This window comes from Anopheles marshallii, chromosome 3 (genome assembly GCF_943734725.1).
Source record: "Anopheles marshallii chromosome 3, idAnoMarsDA_429_01, whole genome shotgun sequence".
Lineage (NCBI taxonomy): Eukaryota > Metazoa > Arthropoda > Insecta > Diptera > Culicidae > Anopheles > Anopheles marshallii.
In genome coordinates this window covers 68,510,019-68,525,274 of record NC_071327.1, presented here as the reverse complement: position 1 = coordinate 68,525,274, position 15,256 = coordinate 68,510,019, and the positions used below count along the sequence as shown (strand labels likewise).

General features: G+C 43.5%; 1 protein-coding gene across 1 annotated transcript; it reads right to left on the bottom strand.

The window, feature by feature from the left end:
• Window positions 1-4,985: 4,985 nt before the first annotated feature.
• LOC128715391 (arrestin homolog) lies at window positions 4,986-14,075 on the bottom strand. The gene is made up of 5 exons (XM_053810284.1): window positions 14,063-14,075; window positions 6,655-6,821; window positions 5,627-6,178; window positions 5,201-5,534; window positions 4,986-5,131 (listed from the first exon to the last, which is right to left on the bottom strand). The coding sequence occupies exons 2-5, from the start codon at window positions 6,817-6,819 to the stop codon at window positions 4,986-4,988; spliced, it is 1,197 nt and encodes a 398-aa protein (XP_053666259.1). The 5' UTR covers window positions 6,820-6,821; window positions 14,063-14,075.
• Between the last annotated feature and the right edge of the window lie 1,181 nt (window positions 14,076-15,256).

Below are 15,256 nucleotides of genomic sequence, written 5' to 3'. Positions count from 1 at the left end.
ACCATTACAACACCATCTCGCCGCTCAGTTCCTGGACCCCCAGGTTCGGAAAACCGTGTGCTCCTTGCGATAAAAAGAAACCCTACTCGCGGCTGACAGAGAAGAAGCGCCATATAAACGCACACAAACGCAAACGATGCAAAAAAAAAACATCCCTCCCCATGTAGGCTTCTTTCTCGCGCAAAAGAAATGTGTGTTTCTTCGGATATCCGAAGAAAAATCCCCGCGAATTGGCTACGCGCGCAGCCTCCAGGACACGCCGGCGAAGAAAACAGGCGGAGCTAGTGCAGAAGATTTTAGCACCAGCGGCACGCTAAGAAAGGATCCTTTTACGACTTGGGAAAGGATGTGTCAAGAATACGGAACACGTGTTCTACCCAAGGAACAATTTTTCCCCCTGGCTGACTGCACATACTGAGCGGCTCTCGGTAAGATTTTATACCTATCCCTCTCGCACCTCGTGCTACTTCTTGTACCTTCTCGCTCTTTGGGACCTAGAATATCTTTTTAAAATGACAAGTAAAAATAAAATACAATCGATCAAGCAACTTTTACTTATACTGTATATTCAAAAGATCACAGGAAACTACGGTCAGGACGTCTCAGTGAACTTCAACCATTACAAAAACGCAATAGCCATTCGCAAATGGCATCCAAGCAGCCGCTTAGAAGAGCAGTAAAAAATTGCAATGAAAAGTGAGTGTGTGTATGCGGTAATCAATTTGAATTGTATTCTTACGATCAATACAATCAAATCTAAATTGAAGTATTAGAAAATGTGCATTGAATGATGTAAAAAATGATGCACAGCGTGTTTCTCCTTCTTCCTTTAACACCCGCTCGATGGGTCGAACAAACCTGCTATCCGGCCGATTATCCGGCCCAAAAACGGTCAATCTTTCGCTTCGTGTCGACATCGGAACTGCACGTTAGCGCCCGAAGACGATGGCTCGGATTTCTTCGGGATGGGTTTTTTAGTACAACACGGGCTTTTTAGTACAAAGCACCCTCTACAGCCAGGTAGGGGAATTTCTTAAGGGGTTTCCCTGCCCTGTTTTGGAAGATTCTTGTCCGTTGTTCGTCCTGTCTCACGCACCCGTTGTAATGGAAGGATCCTCCTGCTTTGCGTCCTCCACGCATCCGGATGAGAAAGGAAGGGGCTTTTCTTAACCGTCACCGGGACACCTCGAACCCTAGTCCTCCCTAGTCCTCGACTGCGGTGACGGAGACCGTGGTACGAGACTGTGTACATAAGCCACCACCCTATCCAGCGAAAGTGGGACTTTTAAAATTTAAAAGGATATTCTCGCGACCTCTCGGTTGGTGTGTCTTCTCATTCGCGCGCTCCTGCTCAGGCGTACGCACACACTTCCCATCCAGCCTCGAATGCGTGAGCATTTTAAAAGGACCTCTGCTTTGCCTGTTTGTGTGTGTGTGTATCTATAAACTTTCGGTGAAAGTCACAGTTTGATAAAAATTTAAATCACCCCTGGTTGGTTGGGGTGAACATTCTCGCCCTATTTTCCCGGCCCGTGTCAACGCATAACCGGTAAACGGGGCTGCTGATGGAATGCACGTTCCAGTCTGGTACGAGATTTACTCAAGTCAGCATAACCTCGTTCGGTTGACGGTACACCGAACGATCGTCTCTGGGTACCACTTTGTGGTCGTCCTCTGCAACACGTGGTTACCACCGAGCTGGCGATTGATGACTTCCGGCTTATCCGCCCACTGGTTCCTGCAACAATCTCGACTGATTCTGTGATTCCCTTCGGCTTAACGGACACACGGGCAGGATCAGGCCGAGCTTCGTCCGAGTTTTGTTCGTCCTTCGTCCGAGGCAACCAAGCTACCCGTGTGTGTGTGTGTGTGTGTCCGGTCGTGTCTGTGTTAGTGGTATTCCCGATGCGAACGATTTAAAAGTGTGTGAAGTGAAAGTGGTCACTCTCGGTCAGATCAATCACCACTGGACCGGGTCGAGGTCGAGGTCAGCGTCTGAAGCTGTACCGTGCGGCCTCTGCTGTACTGTTTGTTTGCGATCCGTTTGCTCAAAGCACAAACTTTGCAACACCAGTTAAAGGGTTGCCCATTTAAAACCAGTTGCAGTTCCACAGTGAAGGTAAGAAAAGTTCATTCCTAACTGTTACTCCTAATAGTGCCGTCGATCGTTCTCTAAATGAATTGATTTGTTCACTGTGTTTGTGGTGCTTTAAATTGGTTCGCAGTGTGGGTTTTCTGACAGGTGGTTTCCGACATGTTTATAGGAATTATTTTTTTTGTGAAATTTATAATACATTACTAATTGAAACTATTTTCTTCAAAATTCAAAACTTGCATCTTGTTCCTGCTTGGGTGTTCAACGAATAAGAATATTTCTACACTTCTTCCGTCTTTTGTACATTTAATTACATTGTTTTCATGTTTCGTTTTGTTGCGTTCCGTGGTTTCGTTTTTTCTGTTTTTTTTTACGTTTTGTAAATTTGATTTGAATGTGTTCATTCTTATCTTTTTCTTGCTCTTTTTACATTTCATTACATTGTTTTCCGTGTTTGGTTATTTTTTGCTCTGCAGTTTCAAATTTTCTTCTCTTTAATCTCGTTTTTACCGTTTTGTTTATTACATTAAATAGTTTACATACGCATCCCTTATTTTTGTCCATTAACCAATACTGTTTCCAGGCTGGATTGTGGTTTGTTCTGCAGTTTAGATTTTTTCTCTGTCTATTCTATTATGTGTTATTGTACATTTAGATAAAGTTTTCCCATACTTCTTACTTCTTGTGGATACTTCTTGCGTTTTAACAGTTAGTCATATTGGTTAATCATGCTTTGTCTTGCAGAATCCAATTTTACTTTCTTTTTGTACACTTACTCAATCTGTTTCCTGGGTTGAGCTTCTTCGATATTATAAAATTTTTGTTTGAAAAAAATATTTGTTATCACTTTTTTGTTTCATTATATCATTTTTTATCTTTTTACGATCAGTTTTGCAAAATCTGTTTTTATATTCATATTCTTATCTTAGAGTTAAGCTCAGTTTTAATTGTAGCTTTCAATTATCTTTATCAAGTTTTGTTTTAATGTTTAATCTACTCCTGTTGCACTATTATATCAAATGTTTTGTTCAAAACTAACAATACTCGATATGATGGCCCACCTTTAAAGCGTATAACTATACACATCAGTCCGATTTTTCACATCCATCATTATCACGAGATTCGTTTGCATCTTCTCTACAACGAAGTTAATCATCTCAATCGTTCCCTCTCTAAATGGAATCTAAATCTAATTGAGCAAATACCGGGTGCATTCTATGTATTCTCTGTTTACAAGGGTAGGGATTGCGCTTAAAGCAAGGGTCTTACATTTCTTTCACTGACCGTTGAAAAACAATGCTTCACTTTTTCCCCATCCAGAGTTGACAAAGCAAAGAAATTGTAGATCAAAAACACATAAAATAAAACGATAATAGTTCGCTGATTTTTCTTTTGCTCTGCATTTTGCATCTCCAATTACATAACATAACAATATATCCAAATTAGGTTTATACAAAATAAATACAAACACAGTTCACATCGCAATACGCCGGCACACTCGTATGCACCTGTATTACGAAGTGAAGTCTGTTTTTTTTTTAAGTTAACGCAACTGTTTCCATTGTAACCGTACTGCCATTGTTGGGTGGTTGTTTTCTTGTCTAACAAAATTAAGCTTGTTTTTTTTTTATTTTATTTGCTTGTTGATAGTTCTCTGTAACTGTTTTGTTTTTGTCGCATGTTATATTGTCAATGGAATGGTTTACTTTAGCGAGTTTGCAAACGATATCAAGCTCATCAAGACCAATCGAAACATTGCAAACAATAATTGACTCACTGTAAGGAGCGCCGAAAGCGTTGCCGATGAAAACGAAAAAAATGGTCGGATGTTGCGTGGAAAGCATGCCAACATGGGGCATCCTCTGCACGCCGTCTCGCCATCGCATTCATCTCCAGTTCCTTCGCTGTCACATGCAGTCTTGTTTTGGTAAACTTTTCAAATTCTTCGCTTACGCACCGAAAATAAAACAGAAAATTAAACGTCTTACACTCTAAGGCTGCTGTCGCCTAGGCGATTCGCGGATGGCCGGTTTTCCCGAGCAGTGCAGTGGAAAAGCGTCCAACCGCGAATCGAGCTGCACTAGATTATCTTCGATTCGATTTCGTTCACTTCTGGTGTTTTGTTTGGGGGAAGGTTTAGTTTGTTTGTTTGTTGTTGTTTTTTTTCTTCGTCTTTTTTAGCATTTTGGTATCAGTTGCTCTTCGATTGATCGATCAATTGTGTCCGGGTTCTGCTTTATGGGGAGCCCTGTCCCCCGGTGGTTGTTCCGTGACTGCGCAGTCTTTCGTTAGGACCTCGTGTGACAGGCAATTAATCGATGAATCAAATTTCTATCAGTTTAATAATCGTTCCGTTACTTTGCTTGTTGCTTGCTTTTTTTTGTTTGTGGAGGCTTGCTATCACTCCCCGTTTTTTTTCGTGTGTTTTCTCTTCATATCGTTTTAACGTTAATGCGGAGCACTTGGAGGGCAGGTTGTTCCTTCGCTACGGGGTTTTAAGTTTGATCGTTCCGTGTTAGTTGGCGCATTTGGTGATGAATAAATAGCATCATATCACATGGGCATTGTTACGTGGCTCAGGTATAGTTCACTGCTAGAGTTCCCTAGCCGAGCCCTGGACAGGTCCCTACGGCTCAATTGTATGTTTTTTTTTTACCTTCGAGCACTACACACGCACACTAGGCGCTCTCTCGCTTTCTCCCTGGGGAGTGTATTGGGGACATCAGGCAATTGGGACGGGAATCGCGGGGGAAGCATTAGCATGTATCGTGTTAGCTTGTTTTTTTTCTTCAAGTCGCTCAGCTGGGTATTCGGTGGAGAAGGTGGGCACCACGGGGTGCCCCTTACTGGGCGAAGGGTAGGGGTGAGCGCTGTAGCAAACCGGGCGCGCTTATTCCGGCTCGTTCATCCGCAGGCGGGCAAAGTCCTCGAACACGATATTGTCGTCATCGTCGGCGTAGTGCGAGTTTTCGTAACGATGGCGCTCTATCGACTTCATCTTCTTCAGCGCGTTCACCCGCTCTCGCTCCACGGTTCCTGCGGTAGAGGGTGGGAGTTTTAATTGCCTGCCACTGCCACGTGGAACGAACTTCCCGCGTCACTTACCAGGTGCCGGGTTCATCAGCTTGAACGGTACGTCCGTCTGGAGTTCGCCGCCGAGCGTGCCGCAGTTGAGCTTGACGCGCAGCGAGTACGAGATGACGATACCCATCGCATCCGAGGGACATTTGCCCTCGCCGATCAGCGTGGACGAGGCGAGATTGACGTCATCGTCCTTCAGATGTCCGTCGAGCGCAATTCCCCGGCGGTCCTTGTTGCTCGATGCCAGCGGCACCAGGAAGAAGGATTTCGTGAAGCTGGCCCCGGGCGTGATCGGGCAGCCTTCGCGCGTTTCCAGCGATGCGATGTGCTTGCTGAACTGCGCGTTCACCATCGTGACCTGATAGGCGGGAGCGTAAGTAAGTGGAGTGGATTAAACAAACCGTAGGCAATTTCGCCAGAATAAGAGGGTCGTGTGTCGCCCGGACTAACCTCGCAATGCTGCACCACGAAGCACTTGATGCTCTTGACGGTCTTGCGCGAGTTGTTCGTCACGACGATGTTGGCGGCGATCTTCTCGCCGTGGTAGTAGATCTCCCGGTCGAGCGTCACCTCCAGGTTGATCTTGCCCTGCGAGAACGTGAAGCCCTTGCTGACGAGCGACGAAGGCAGACGGCGGCCACGGGTAGTGGGTGCGTACTGGAGCTTCTTGATGGTAAGCGCCACGGCGCTGCGCTTGTGGCCCTTGTCGCTCTCGTCCTCGCCGACGAACGCCTTGATCGCGTACTCGACACCGAGCGGTTTGCCCTGGTCGTCCTCACCGGCCTGCAGCGTTACCGAGCTGGGTGCCATGCTCGGGAAGTGGAAGGTGAACGGGAACGCGTTCGCGCCCAGCTTCTTCACCAGCCGCTCCTGCATCGGCGTCATCTCCATGTTGGCGTTCTCCATCGGGTAGATCTGGTCCTTGGCCAGTACCATCTCCTTGGAGAACTTCACACCCATCACCTCATCCTCTTCGCGACCATAGCGATAGGTGGTAATGAGCTGGGGAGGAAAACAAAACGGTCCACATTAGCCGAGTTAGGTACACTTGCAGAAAACTGGGGGACAAACTAGTTAATTTGTTAAACGCTCAAACAGCTAACACATGAATATTCGTTTCGACGTCCTATTACTAAATATACCAGGTAAACTTGGCTTTTTGATCATTCTTAATGCACACCGATAAGAGGCAGTCCTATGGACGAGGGCCTCTGCTTTGAGTCTAGCACACGGAAGGTTAGTGGATCAAATCTCATTTAGAAATAGTCTTTCGTAGCGAAGATTTGACTGTTTGTGTAAAAACTGAGCCATTTTTGGGCTCGATCTTTTGATCTTCTAGACGAAATTAGGAGAATACACTCGAAATTCTCACAGTCTCTTTCACTTGTTATGCACAACCTGCTACTTCACACTAATGTGTCCATTCAACTTCCATAAATATGCATCTCCTTCAAATGGCCGCCGCCAATTCAACCAACCTGCCCGAAGATCTTGCGACCTCGCAGGTACTCCTGATCCAGCACGATAACGCCATCGATCGGGTCACAGTAGTCGGTGTGGTCGATGAAGTCACGCTTGCCGAGATAGACGGTCAGCTTGCCATTCGGTGCCGATTTTTTGAATACTTTCACTGCGACAACCATCACTGTTAGCTACCGGTGGACGATAAACTGCTTCAAATCACGGGATTTGCGGTTCAAACGGTGTTTGCGGCTGATGCAACTACGTCACTGTACGGATCGAGATGTGGAATGTAAAATTCGTCTCTCGGTTGCGGTCCTTGCGTTTATTCGCTTCGCAATTTACAAAAAAACCTGTGTTCACTGTTTCGGGTATTTGGTTTGAAAGAACAACCAGAAGTGCGAACGTCCGGGCAGCTGGCGGACGGTTTTATACCTTCCCGGACCGCTGGACAACTCCGGCAAACACCGAAAAGGTTTCCCGGCGCGCTGTCCGTTTTTTTCCTTCTCCGAGTTTCGATCGATCGACTCCACAACGGCCATTAACTGAATTAGGCTCGAACTATGACGGGGCTGTTGCTGTTTCGTGTGCCTTCGCCAGGGACAATGGTTACCACCTAATTCGGGTCTTCCTTTCTGTTGTTTCCTTTCTTTGAGCCCTTCCTTGCGAACTGCACGGTGTGTGTTATGAGGGTACGCGCGCAGAACAGCGCAATTACGAACGGTTAGCACGTCGATAGGGCACGTTATAATCTTATTTGACCGCCGGTTGCATAGAAAAAATGGTTGTGACGTCACGCGCTCGGTGCGTGTGTAGGTCACGTTTGGCCGCAAGTCGTCCCAAAAGAGCATAACCATCATAAAGGATTACATTTGAAAAGCGGAAGAAATACACAAATTCGCATGAGATATGATTCGTTGGGATTGAATTGGGTTACGCATTGCATACTTCCAGGAGCAAGCTTCCTTATGCAAGATTCAAACTTTTCACTCAGTTGACTCATGTTTTGCATAACAACGGAACAGGGTTCTTTTTGTTTGTTATTGTCAATTCAACTGGTAATGGATTGTATGGCTTCATGCACCAAAAGACGGATAGTTATTCACGTTGGGTTGACCAGTGTGTTCGAGCATAGTTCACGCTTCTATTAGCACTGTCCACAAGTGTATCACGAACTGCATCCTTCTAGTCCGCTGTTGCTAGTCCGGCTCGAATGTCAAGGTTGGCTTGACTGGTGCTACCGTTGAGCGATAGGTCAATTGTTCCGCACGATCCGGAGGTGTGGATCAAATGGATCGAATCTGCGACCTCATGATAGCATTCATTCGAACGCATGTAGTTCTGATTAAATAACATTGCCAGGCGAGACTGTAATTACGCGCCCGAGGCAGAGCATGCTATTACAGACAATCCGGATAGAGGCAGCTTAACGTAAGCTGTAAGGATTAAGAATTCCCGAATGGGAGTTATGCAAAAAGAATGTTATTTTCGTAGTAAAAGCACGAGGTAAAGTACTACGAACGAGTAGCAAATAATTTGGCCATGTTTCCCATTTTTTGTACGGCTTTTAATTTTCAAATATCATCTTACGAGATGTAAGAGGGTAGCGAATGTAACTCTTTGTTTTGAAGAAAAATACTATTAATTGAAAAAAAAATACCATACTGATTGAAAAACGAAAGAAAGTATCGAAATTTTTTATTAAAAAAATATTAGAAAGTAATTTACTACTAAAACTTAAGTACAAAAACCCAAAACTTTAAATAAAACAATAAAATAAAAACAAACAAAGAAGATCTAAATGTTTACAAAAAAGAAAGAAAAAGTGAAGAATTAATAACAGATAATTAGAACAGCAAACTATAAACGACAGTAAATAATAGAATAGGAATTTTGAGGCGTTTGCACAAAACGAAAAACACAAGAATGTATCAGAAATATTTAAATGTTCGTATTGAAATTCTTCCAATTTCTGAATGTACTATTTTCCATCGGCATAAAACCATCCCGAAACGCAGTAAAAACTGCGCACTTAAACAACGGCCCGCAAATGTATGTAAAAGAAATAATCTTTTCATCATGCTATTGTGGCTATTCATCCTTTTTTGCACCACCTCCGCTAGGAACTTTCATCGGCTAGGCTTAGTTCTTGCTTAAAGCCTGGTGTGCATCCGAGATGACGAGATACATCCCGGCAATGGAAGAAAATCGATAACGAGTTGCAGAAGTGCGGCAGCAGCCTTTGGAATGGGCTGTTTGGTTTTTTTATTCATCTCGACGCAGCAAAACGCCTCACCGGTCCAGTACGCAAGGACATTCGATGCATCTGTGGTGAATATGATTGTTCAGGATTATGCGTATTATGTGCGTTGTGCTTTAAAAGGCATTTCTTCTTCCCACCTTCCGGTGGGATCTTTTGTTGCCCACTGACCCAGGCAGTTGCTTGCGGTATGGAGCCGATCTTGCCCTCTCGTTCTTTGCACTCGTGCTCTTTCCCACATCCACCCTTGCAGCACCGTTGCGCGAACTTCGCGATGGAGACGCCGGTGAAGTTGAGTTTGGCAACGTTGCCACCCCTCCCCGGCTGGGGGGGATGGGGGCAAATGGGGTGTTATTCCAGATAGAAATTCACCACCCCTGGAAGACGCATTTTGCAAACCCACCTTCGAGGGTGGTGACTGTAGGAAGGAGGATCTTACATCCACCACCCAGCCACCCCCTTTTGTTGGGTGGTCCTGGTTTTGGGGTGGGCTCGATGGCCTTGCACGAATATCTTCACGTTCTTGGCTGACCAGTGGACGTCTGGAAGGCGTTCGTGGTGGTTGGCCTCGATAGCCTCGAGCTCGCAGGATTTGTAGTGTGTACCTTTTGTACGGTGCGTGTACGGTGCGTTCCTTTCTTCCCGAGTGACCCCGTGTGTGTGTGCGTGCGCGTGCTCGGCAACGGCGTGTTTTATTCGAAACAATCCACTAGAGCTAGTTGTTTGTATGATCAATTCCATAATATCATCTACCAAACCAATCTAAAACAAAAGCAAAACGAAAAAGGAAAACAAAAAACGAAACTAGTAAAATCAAACAACTTTTTCTTGCTAAATAAATAACAAAAAAAAATTACCACCAAACGCTTTAACCATCCACCATAAAGGTAGCTCGTTGTTTCTGGTTATGTATTGCAAAGTAAGAGAGTAGAGAGACAGAGACCTCAATAAAAACCAAACACTAACCATGGTAAGCACAACGTATCGGACTAGTTTCATAAAACTTGTCAACTTATTGCTTATTGAAGCTATTATTCACACCCATTATTCCATACTTCGTTTGTGGCGGGGGGGTGGGCGCTTTTTTTTCTGTGCAGTCACACACTCGAACCGAACGCTCACTAAAACGTGCCTAACACTTTCACTATGCCGATTAGTTTTGGCCCATTTTCTATCCTTACAACACTGTGTGGTGCTGTTTTTGTTCGTTTTTGTCGGTGCCTCCATTTTGCTGTTTGCAATTATTTTTATTCCTCACGGGAACGGGAACTAAGCGGAACGTACATTTTCACCCATCGCGCACCGGATCCGAATCTTACCGCCCGTCGTGTTCATCCTTTTTGGTGACAATTTTTCGCCAAAAATAATGCAAAATGCTCCTCCATTTGGTCCGCCTCCCTCCCCCTTTTTCGTGGGGATATTTTACCACACACACACACACACACATACACAAGATTGCATTGGCACACACGCACAAGACACTGTTGTTTCTGCCGACCTTTCCCAAGTGTTGGGCGCTTGTACGAGTCTCGCGCTGTATCAACACGGTCGGTGCCATTTTTACTTCACCTTCTGGATGCTGGATGCCATGTTTTCTCGGCGCCCGCCGCTGCATCTTTTGCGCTGTTTTGCCTAGTTTGTTTCGAACCCGGTTTGAGCAAACAAACAAAAAAAAAGGAAATCCTAATTTTCTAATAATACCTTTACGCGTCCGAATGGTGCGTGACATGGTGCCGGTAAGGGTTGGGACGGTGCGCGTCTGAGTCCCGTGCTAGCCGACGCGTTACGACGCCGATGACGCCGTGAAGGAAAATGCGGGAAAAATTATGCTGCTGCCCCTATGCTGCTACCGTGACACCGTACGGCAAAGGGGTGGTAACATGGCCGGATCGGCGCTACGGGGTTTTCGTCACCGTGGGGAGAGATGCTGGAGCTGAGCGAATGATGATTGCCTGCTGCTGGAGAGCGACCGTACCACTGGCAAAAAAGATCTGCTCTCCGGCTTTTGCATGAGCGCCTGCCGAAACAAACAGGGAAAGCCATCTATTGCCGTTGGGATATTGCGCAGCAGTTTGTGCGTAGCACGTGCTTTTGGATGCTGGGGTTTTCCCGCGCCGTGTTCGGGGAAAATGGCAAGCGGAAAATTGAAATAGAAAATTTCAAACAAAAAAGAGAATAATTCACCTTGAAATAGTACCCAAGTGGTGAAAGATGTAAAGATGTATGTAGATGTATAAATGGCAATCATTAGAGTAAGAACACTTATTTTCCATATTTCCATGTTTTTATTACTTTTTCGAACTACGATGCGCAACAGAACAGGATGGTTGAGAAGATAGATTAAAGTGTAGTTTTACAATTTAATAACAATAAAATAAATACATTCTTGCACAATTTTTTCCTTAGTTTTATACATAATTTATACAGAGTGTTATATATTTTATAACCAGTTTGCCCTACGTAACATGCGGTTATCGATGAATGCAATTAAATGAAATAAAATACGTATTCGATCCATACGTATGATTGTTGTTAAAATCTGTTGAACTACACAAATAGTTCTGAATAATGTAACCCTGAATAATGTAAATATATTTATGATTTTTTCTGATTATCTACTGAGTGTACTGCCCCCTTAAAAACACATTTTTAATTTACTAATTATTTTGCTCTTTTTTATATTTTCTTTTATTCTTTTTAAATACATTTCTACATCTTTAGCTTTTACACTTGAAAAAACTAGTGGCTAGATGTTTTTTGTTACAAATTTGAAGCATTTTATTTAATTTTCTCTCGTTAGAATTTTATCCTGCCATTTTACAATATTTTTCATTTAATTAGTAATTTTGTATTTGGTAATGTAACATATGTTTCAAGTCGTTTATTTAAAAATTTAAATTCCTACTTACTTTTTTTTTGCTTCTTCTAGCCATCTTTCCCTTTTCCAAAAGGGTACTTCAAACTGATGTGAAGTTTTTTGTTTTGTTATAAATGTTTCTCAAAAACTAAGCAACTTTTATGAAATTGACATACATCTTTGAAGAAAATGACACAAATTCCATTTGATATAAGTCTTTACAGTTTTTTAACAACAATATGCGAAATTGGTTGGGTAACTTAAAAAATCGTTATTTTCAGACGCAGTTCTATTATTTCAGTAGTTCTTATTTAGTGAATATTTGCCCAACATTTTCTCTCTGCTGTAAGTTCTATTCTATTGTTGGCTTGACCTACATTGCACTATCCCAGCCACAAAACAAATGAAGACACATTGTATAAAGCCAACCAAATCCTAAGACCGATTCTTTTCCACAGTGACAAACACGGTTTTATGAAAATTTTTATCCTAAAAATAGGAACACGGAAGCTGCAGAACAGATCTCACGGGCAAGGGCCGCTAGTGCACCCGCCCAAGCACGCCCTAACAACGCGCATTTAAAACGGGGGAAGGATAGGAAAAAAAACCGCGTGAAAAATAAATAAACTGCCGGTTCGTTACGCCATTCCACCGCACCAAAGGCACGGTTTTGAAGAAAAGAAATTTCCCGATCGCATGCATGCACATGCACAATATGCAGTTTTTAGTGCATCGGAAACACATTTCCCCGCTGGATGTGCTGGCGGAAGATCGTTGCGCCAGAGGGCAATGGCGCGCAAAAAAAAAATGGGAACGTATGCGAAAATAAACAATTCTACAATTTATTGGTTGAATCTGGCAAAGGAAACTATTTAACGTGGCGATAAACAACCGATTCGCATTCTGTGCCAGATCGCCTGTCTGTTGCTGTTGCTTCAGGATGGGGTGAATCACGCGGTTAACTATGCACCTTGCACAAATGAATTTGTATTAATAATTATAATTTGGGGAAAAAAATCTTATAATCCGTTTAAGAATATCGTTTTCCATGCTCTCCACCCTGACCTACGACGTTTGCTCCATTTTGGGGTGAATGTGAATTTCCCCTGCCCTGTTGGTTCCTTTCCCTCCCCAGCGAATGGTTTATTTGGTTACAGCCCGGCTTCTGCAGCAACGATTTGTGTTTTCGCGCCCAGCTTTACGCGCGCCGAGACTATCTGCCCTGGTGGAGATGATGGGGATCGACCGTACGATCGCGAACCGGAGCCGCATTGCATACGCATCGTAACCCCGGCGTGCCGCGTGTATGATTTTTGTAAGCCACTCGATCGTTTTGTACTATTTTCAGGGTGGTTCTGGTTTGTGAAGCGTTTGCTTTCTTTTTCGTTCCTTTTTTTTGTTGCTGCTCATTCTCTTCTGCCTTGGTACGGAGCATACCGATGCCCTAGTCTGTTGCATTTTGTCTATTTTCTATTCATAAACACAGGCGGCCCTTTCGGGCCCTGCTTTCCCCCCCCCCGGGGGTTGTCTGGTGCAGGATGGAGGTCTGGATGCATCATGCAAGTAGGTTTTCCTTTCGGTAGGCGAAATAAGAAAGAAAAACGACCCCCCCCCACATACACAGAGAAGGAGTTTTTGACGCGGCTAAAGATGAGACGGCTTGTGCCAGTACCGCTGAAGGGATGGGCGGAAGGAAGGCGATACCGAGCCGGCGATACTGCAACGGGAAAAATAAAAACCCTAAACCAACCGGACACACATGGAGCAGCGTTGCTGGTACCGCCAGACACGCGCGCGATTTAGTTTTTCTAGTCGCGTGCAACCGTTGTGAGGTGCATTTTTGGGCAGGCGAAGTTTAGTAGTGGCTGCAACCGTGGTTTTCATCCGCTGGTGAGTGCCATTCGCTGCCGGGTGTCGTCGGTTTTAAAGTCCTGGGGAAAATAATTGGTGATTTGTGTAACAAATGCTGTTGTTACTTGATGAGAGACATTGTGAGCGTGATCTGAGTGGAGATACTGTAGGGTTTTATATAGCAATATAAAATTGCATTGTGAAGTGAAAGTGTGGATTGATCCTATTTATGATGCGATTGAAATTGATTGTCGCTCGCATAAAGGATCTCTGGTTCTTAAGCAGTTGTAATCGGATTTTTCGCATTTCAATAATACTTTTAACAGGATTTTTGAAAATGATGATCATACACTATTGAGGAATAGAGGACTATTGAGTGTATCCACTTCAGTTTGAACAATTAGCGAAAAAGGCGTTATTATAGTGTGTAATCAAGAAAGAATCGACAAAGAATCGCCCAAAGAAAGAATCGATAAACAACTCATTCTGGGTCTTTTGTGCCGCGTTGATGGTCATCATCATGTGCAACTGAACCTATCATTTGTCCTCTCGTCTCCATAAAAACGCTGAATGAATCTTTTGTGAAGTGTCTTCCATATAAATCTTTAAAAAGGAGTCATTCAAATCACGAATCGGCCCTCACAAGATTTATCAAACCTCAGAGCAGTGGCGAATCATGCTCCTTGGCTGAATCAATCTTTTGTAAAGTGTCATCCATATTCAATCTTTAATAAGGAGTCATTCAAATCATGAATCAGCTCTCATAAGATTCATCAATCCTCAGAGCAGTGGCGAATCATGCTCCTTGGCTGAATCAATTTTTTGTAAAGTGTCATCCATATGAATCTTTAAAAAGGAGTTATTCAAATCACGAATCAGCTCTCATAAGATTCATCAATCCTCAGAGCAGTGGCGAATCATGCTCCTTGGCTGAATCAATCTTTTGTGAAGTGTCATCCATATGAATCTTTAATAAGGAGTCATTCAAATCACGAATCAGCTCTCATAAGATTCATCAATCCTCAGAGCGGTGGCGACTCATGCTCCTTGGCTGAATTAATCTTTTGTGAAGTGTCATCCATATGAATCTTTAAAAAGGAGTCATTCAAATCACGAATCAGCTCAGCTAAGATTCATCAATACTCAGAGCAGTGGCGACTCATGCCCTTTGTAGATCTATTTTGGAGGCATGAACCACTAAAACTCTACCGAATTATGATTCTTTTGACAGCTCATTCTTCACTTGAATGACTCTTTACCAAAGATTTCTTATGAATGACTCATTCATTCTTATGCTCAGATTCTTCTGATCACACCATATCAGATGAAAGTTTCTTCGGCCAAATTCTCGTTATGCAAAACTTTGCTCGTTGAAGGTGATAGAGTATTTGCTCACTATGCGAAAAAAAAACTCGTTAAAGAAGGTACACATTGTGTTGACTGAACTTTTAAATAATGTTTTCTTTTCACTGTAAAAAATACGCAACTCAACATGAATGGAACGCATTTTCCAACACAAAACTGTGTTCAAAACTGCAATGTAAAGCATTATTTTTAACCTTAAATTATTGCAATCCCATCTCAGCATTCACAAAAAAACGTCTGTTTTCATTGTGTTGTGGTACGCTAATTTATGTTCCAATTTTACAAA

What these genes read in the sequence shown, in the direction of transcription:
- LOC128715391 (XM_053810284.1), bottom strand. Translation starts at nt 6,819, where the DNA reads ATGGTTGTCGCAGTGAAAGTATTCAAAAAATCGGCACCGAATGGCAAG. An exon ending in GTCGCAAGATCTTCGGGCAG is followed by an intron (nt 6,179 to 6,654) that starts GTTGGTTGAATT and finishes TTTCCTCCCCAG; the next exon opens with CTCATTACCACCTATCGCTA. An exon ending in TCGTGGTGCAGCATTGCGAG is followed by an intron (nt 5,535 to 5,626) that starts GTTAGTCCGGGC and finishes CCCGCCTATCAG; the next exon opens with GTCACGATGGTGAACGCGCA.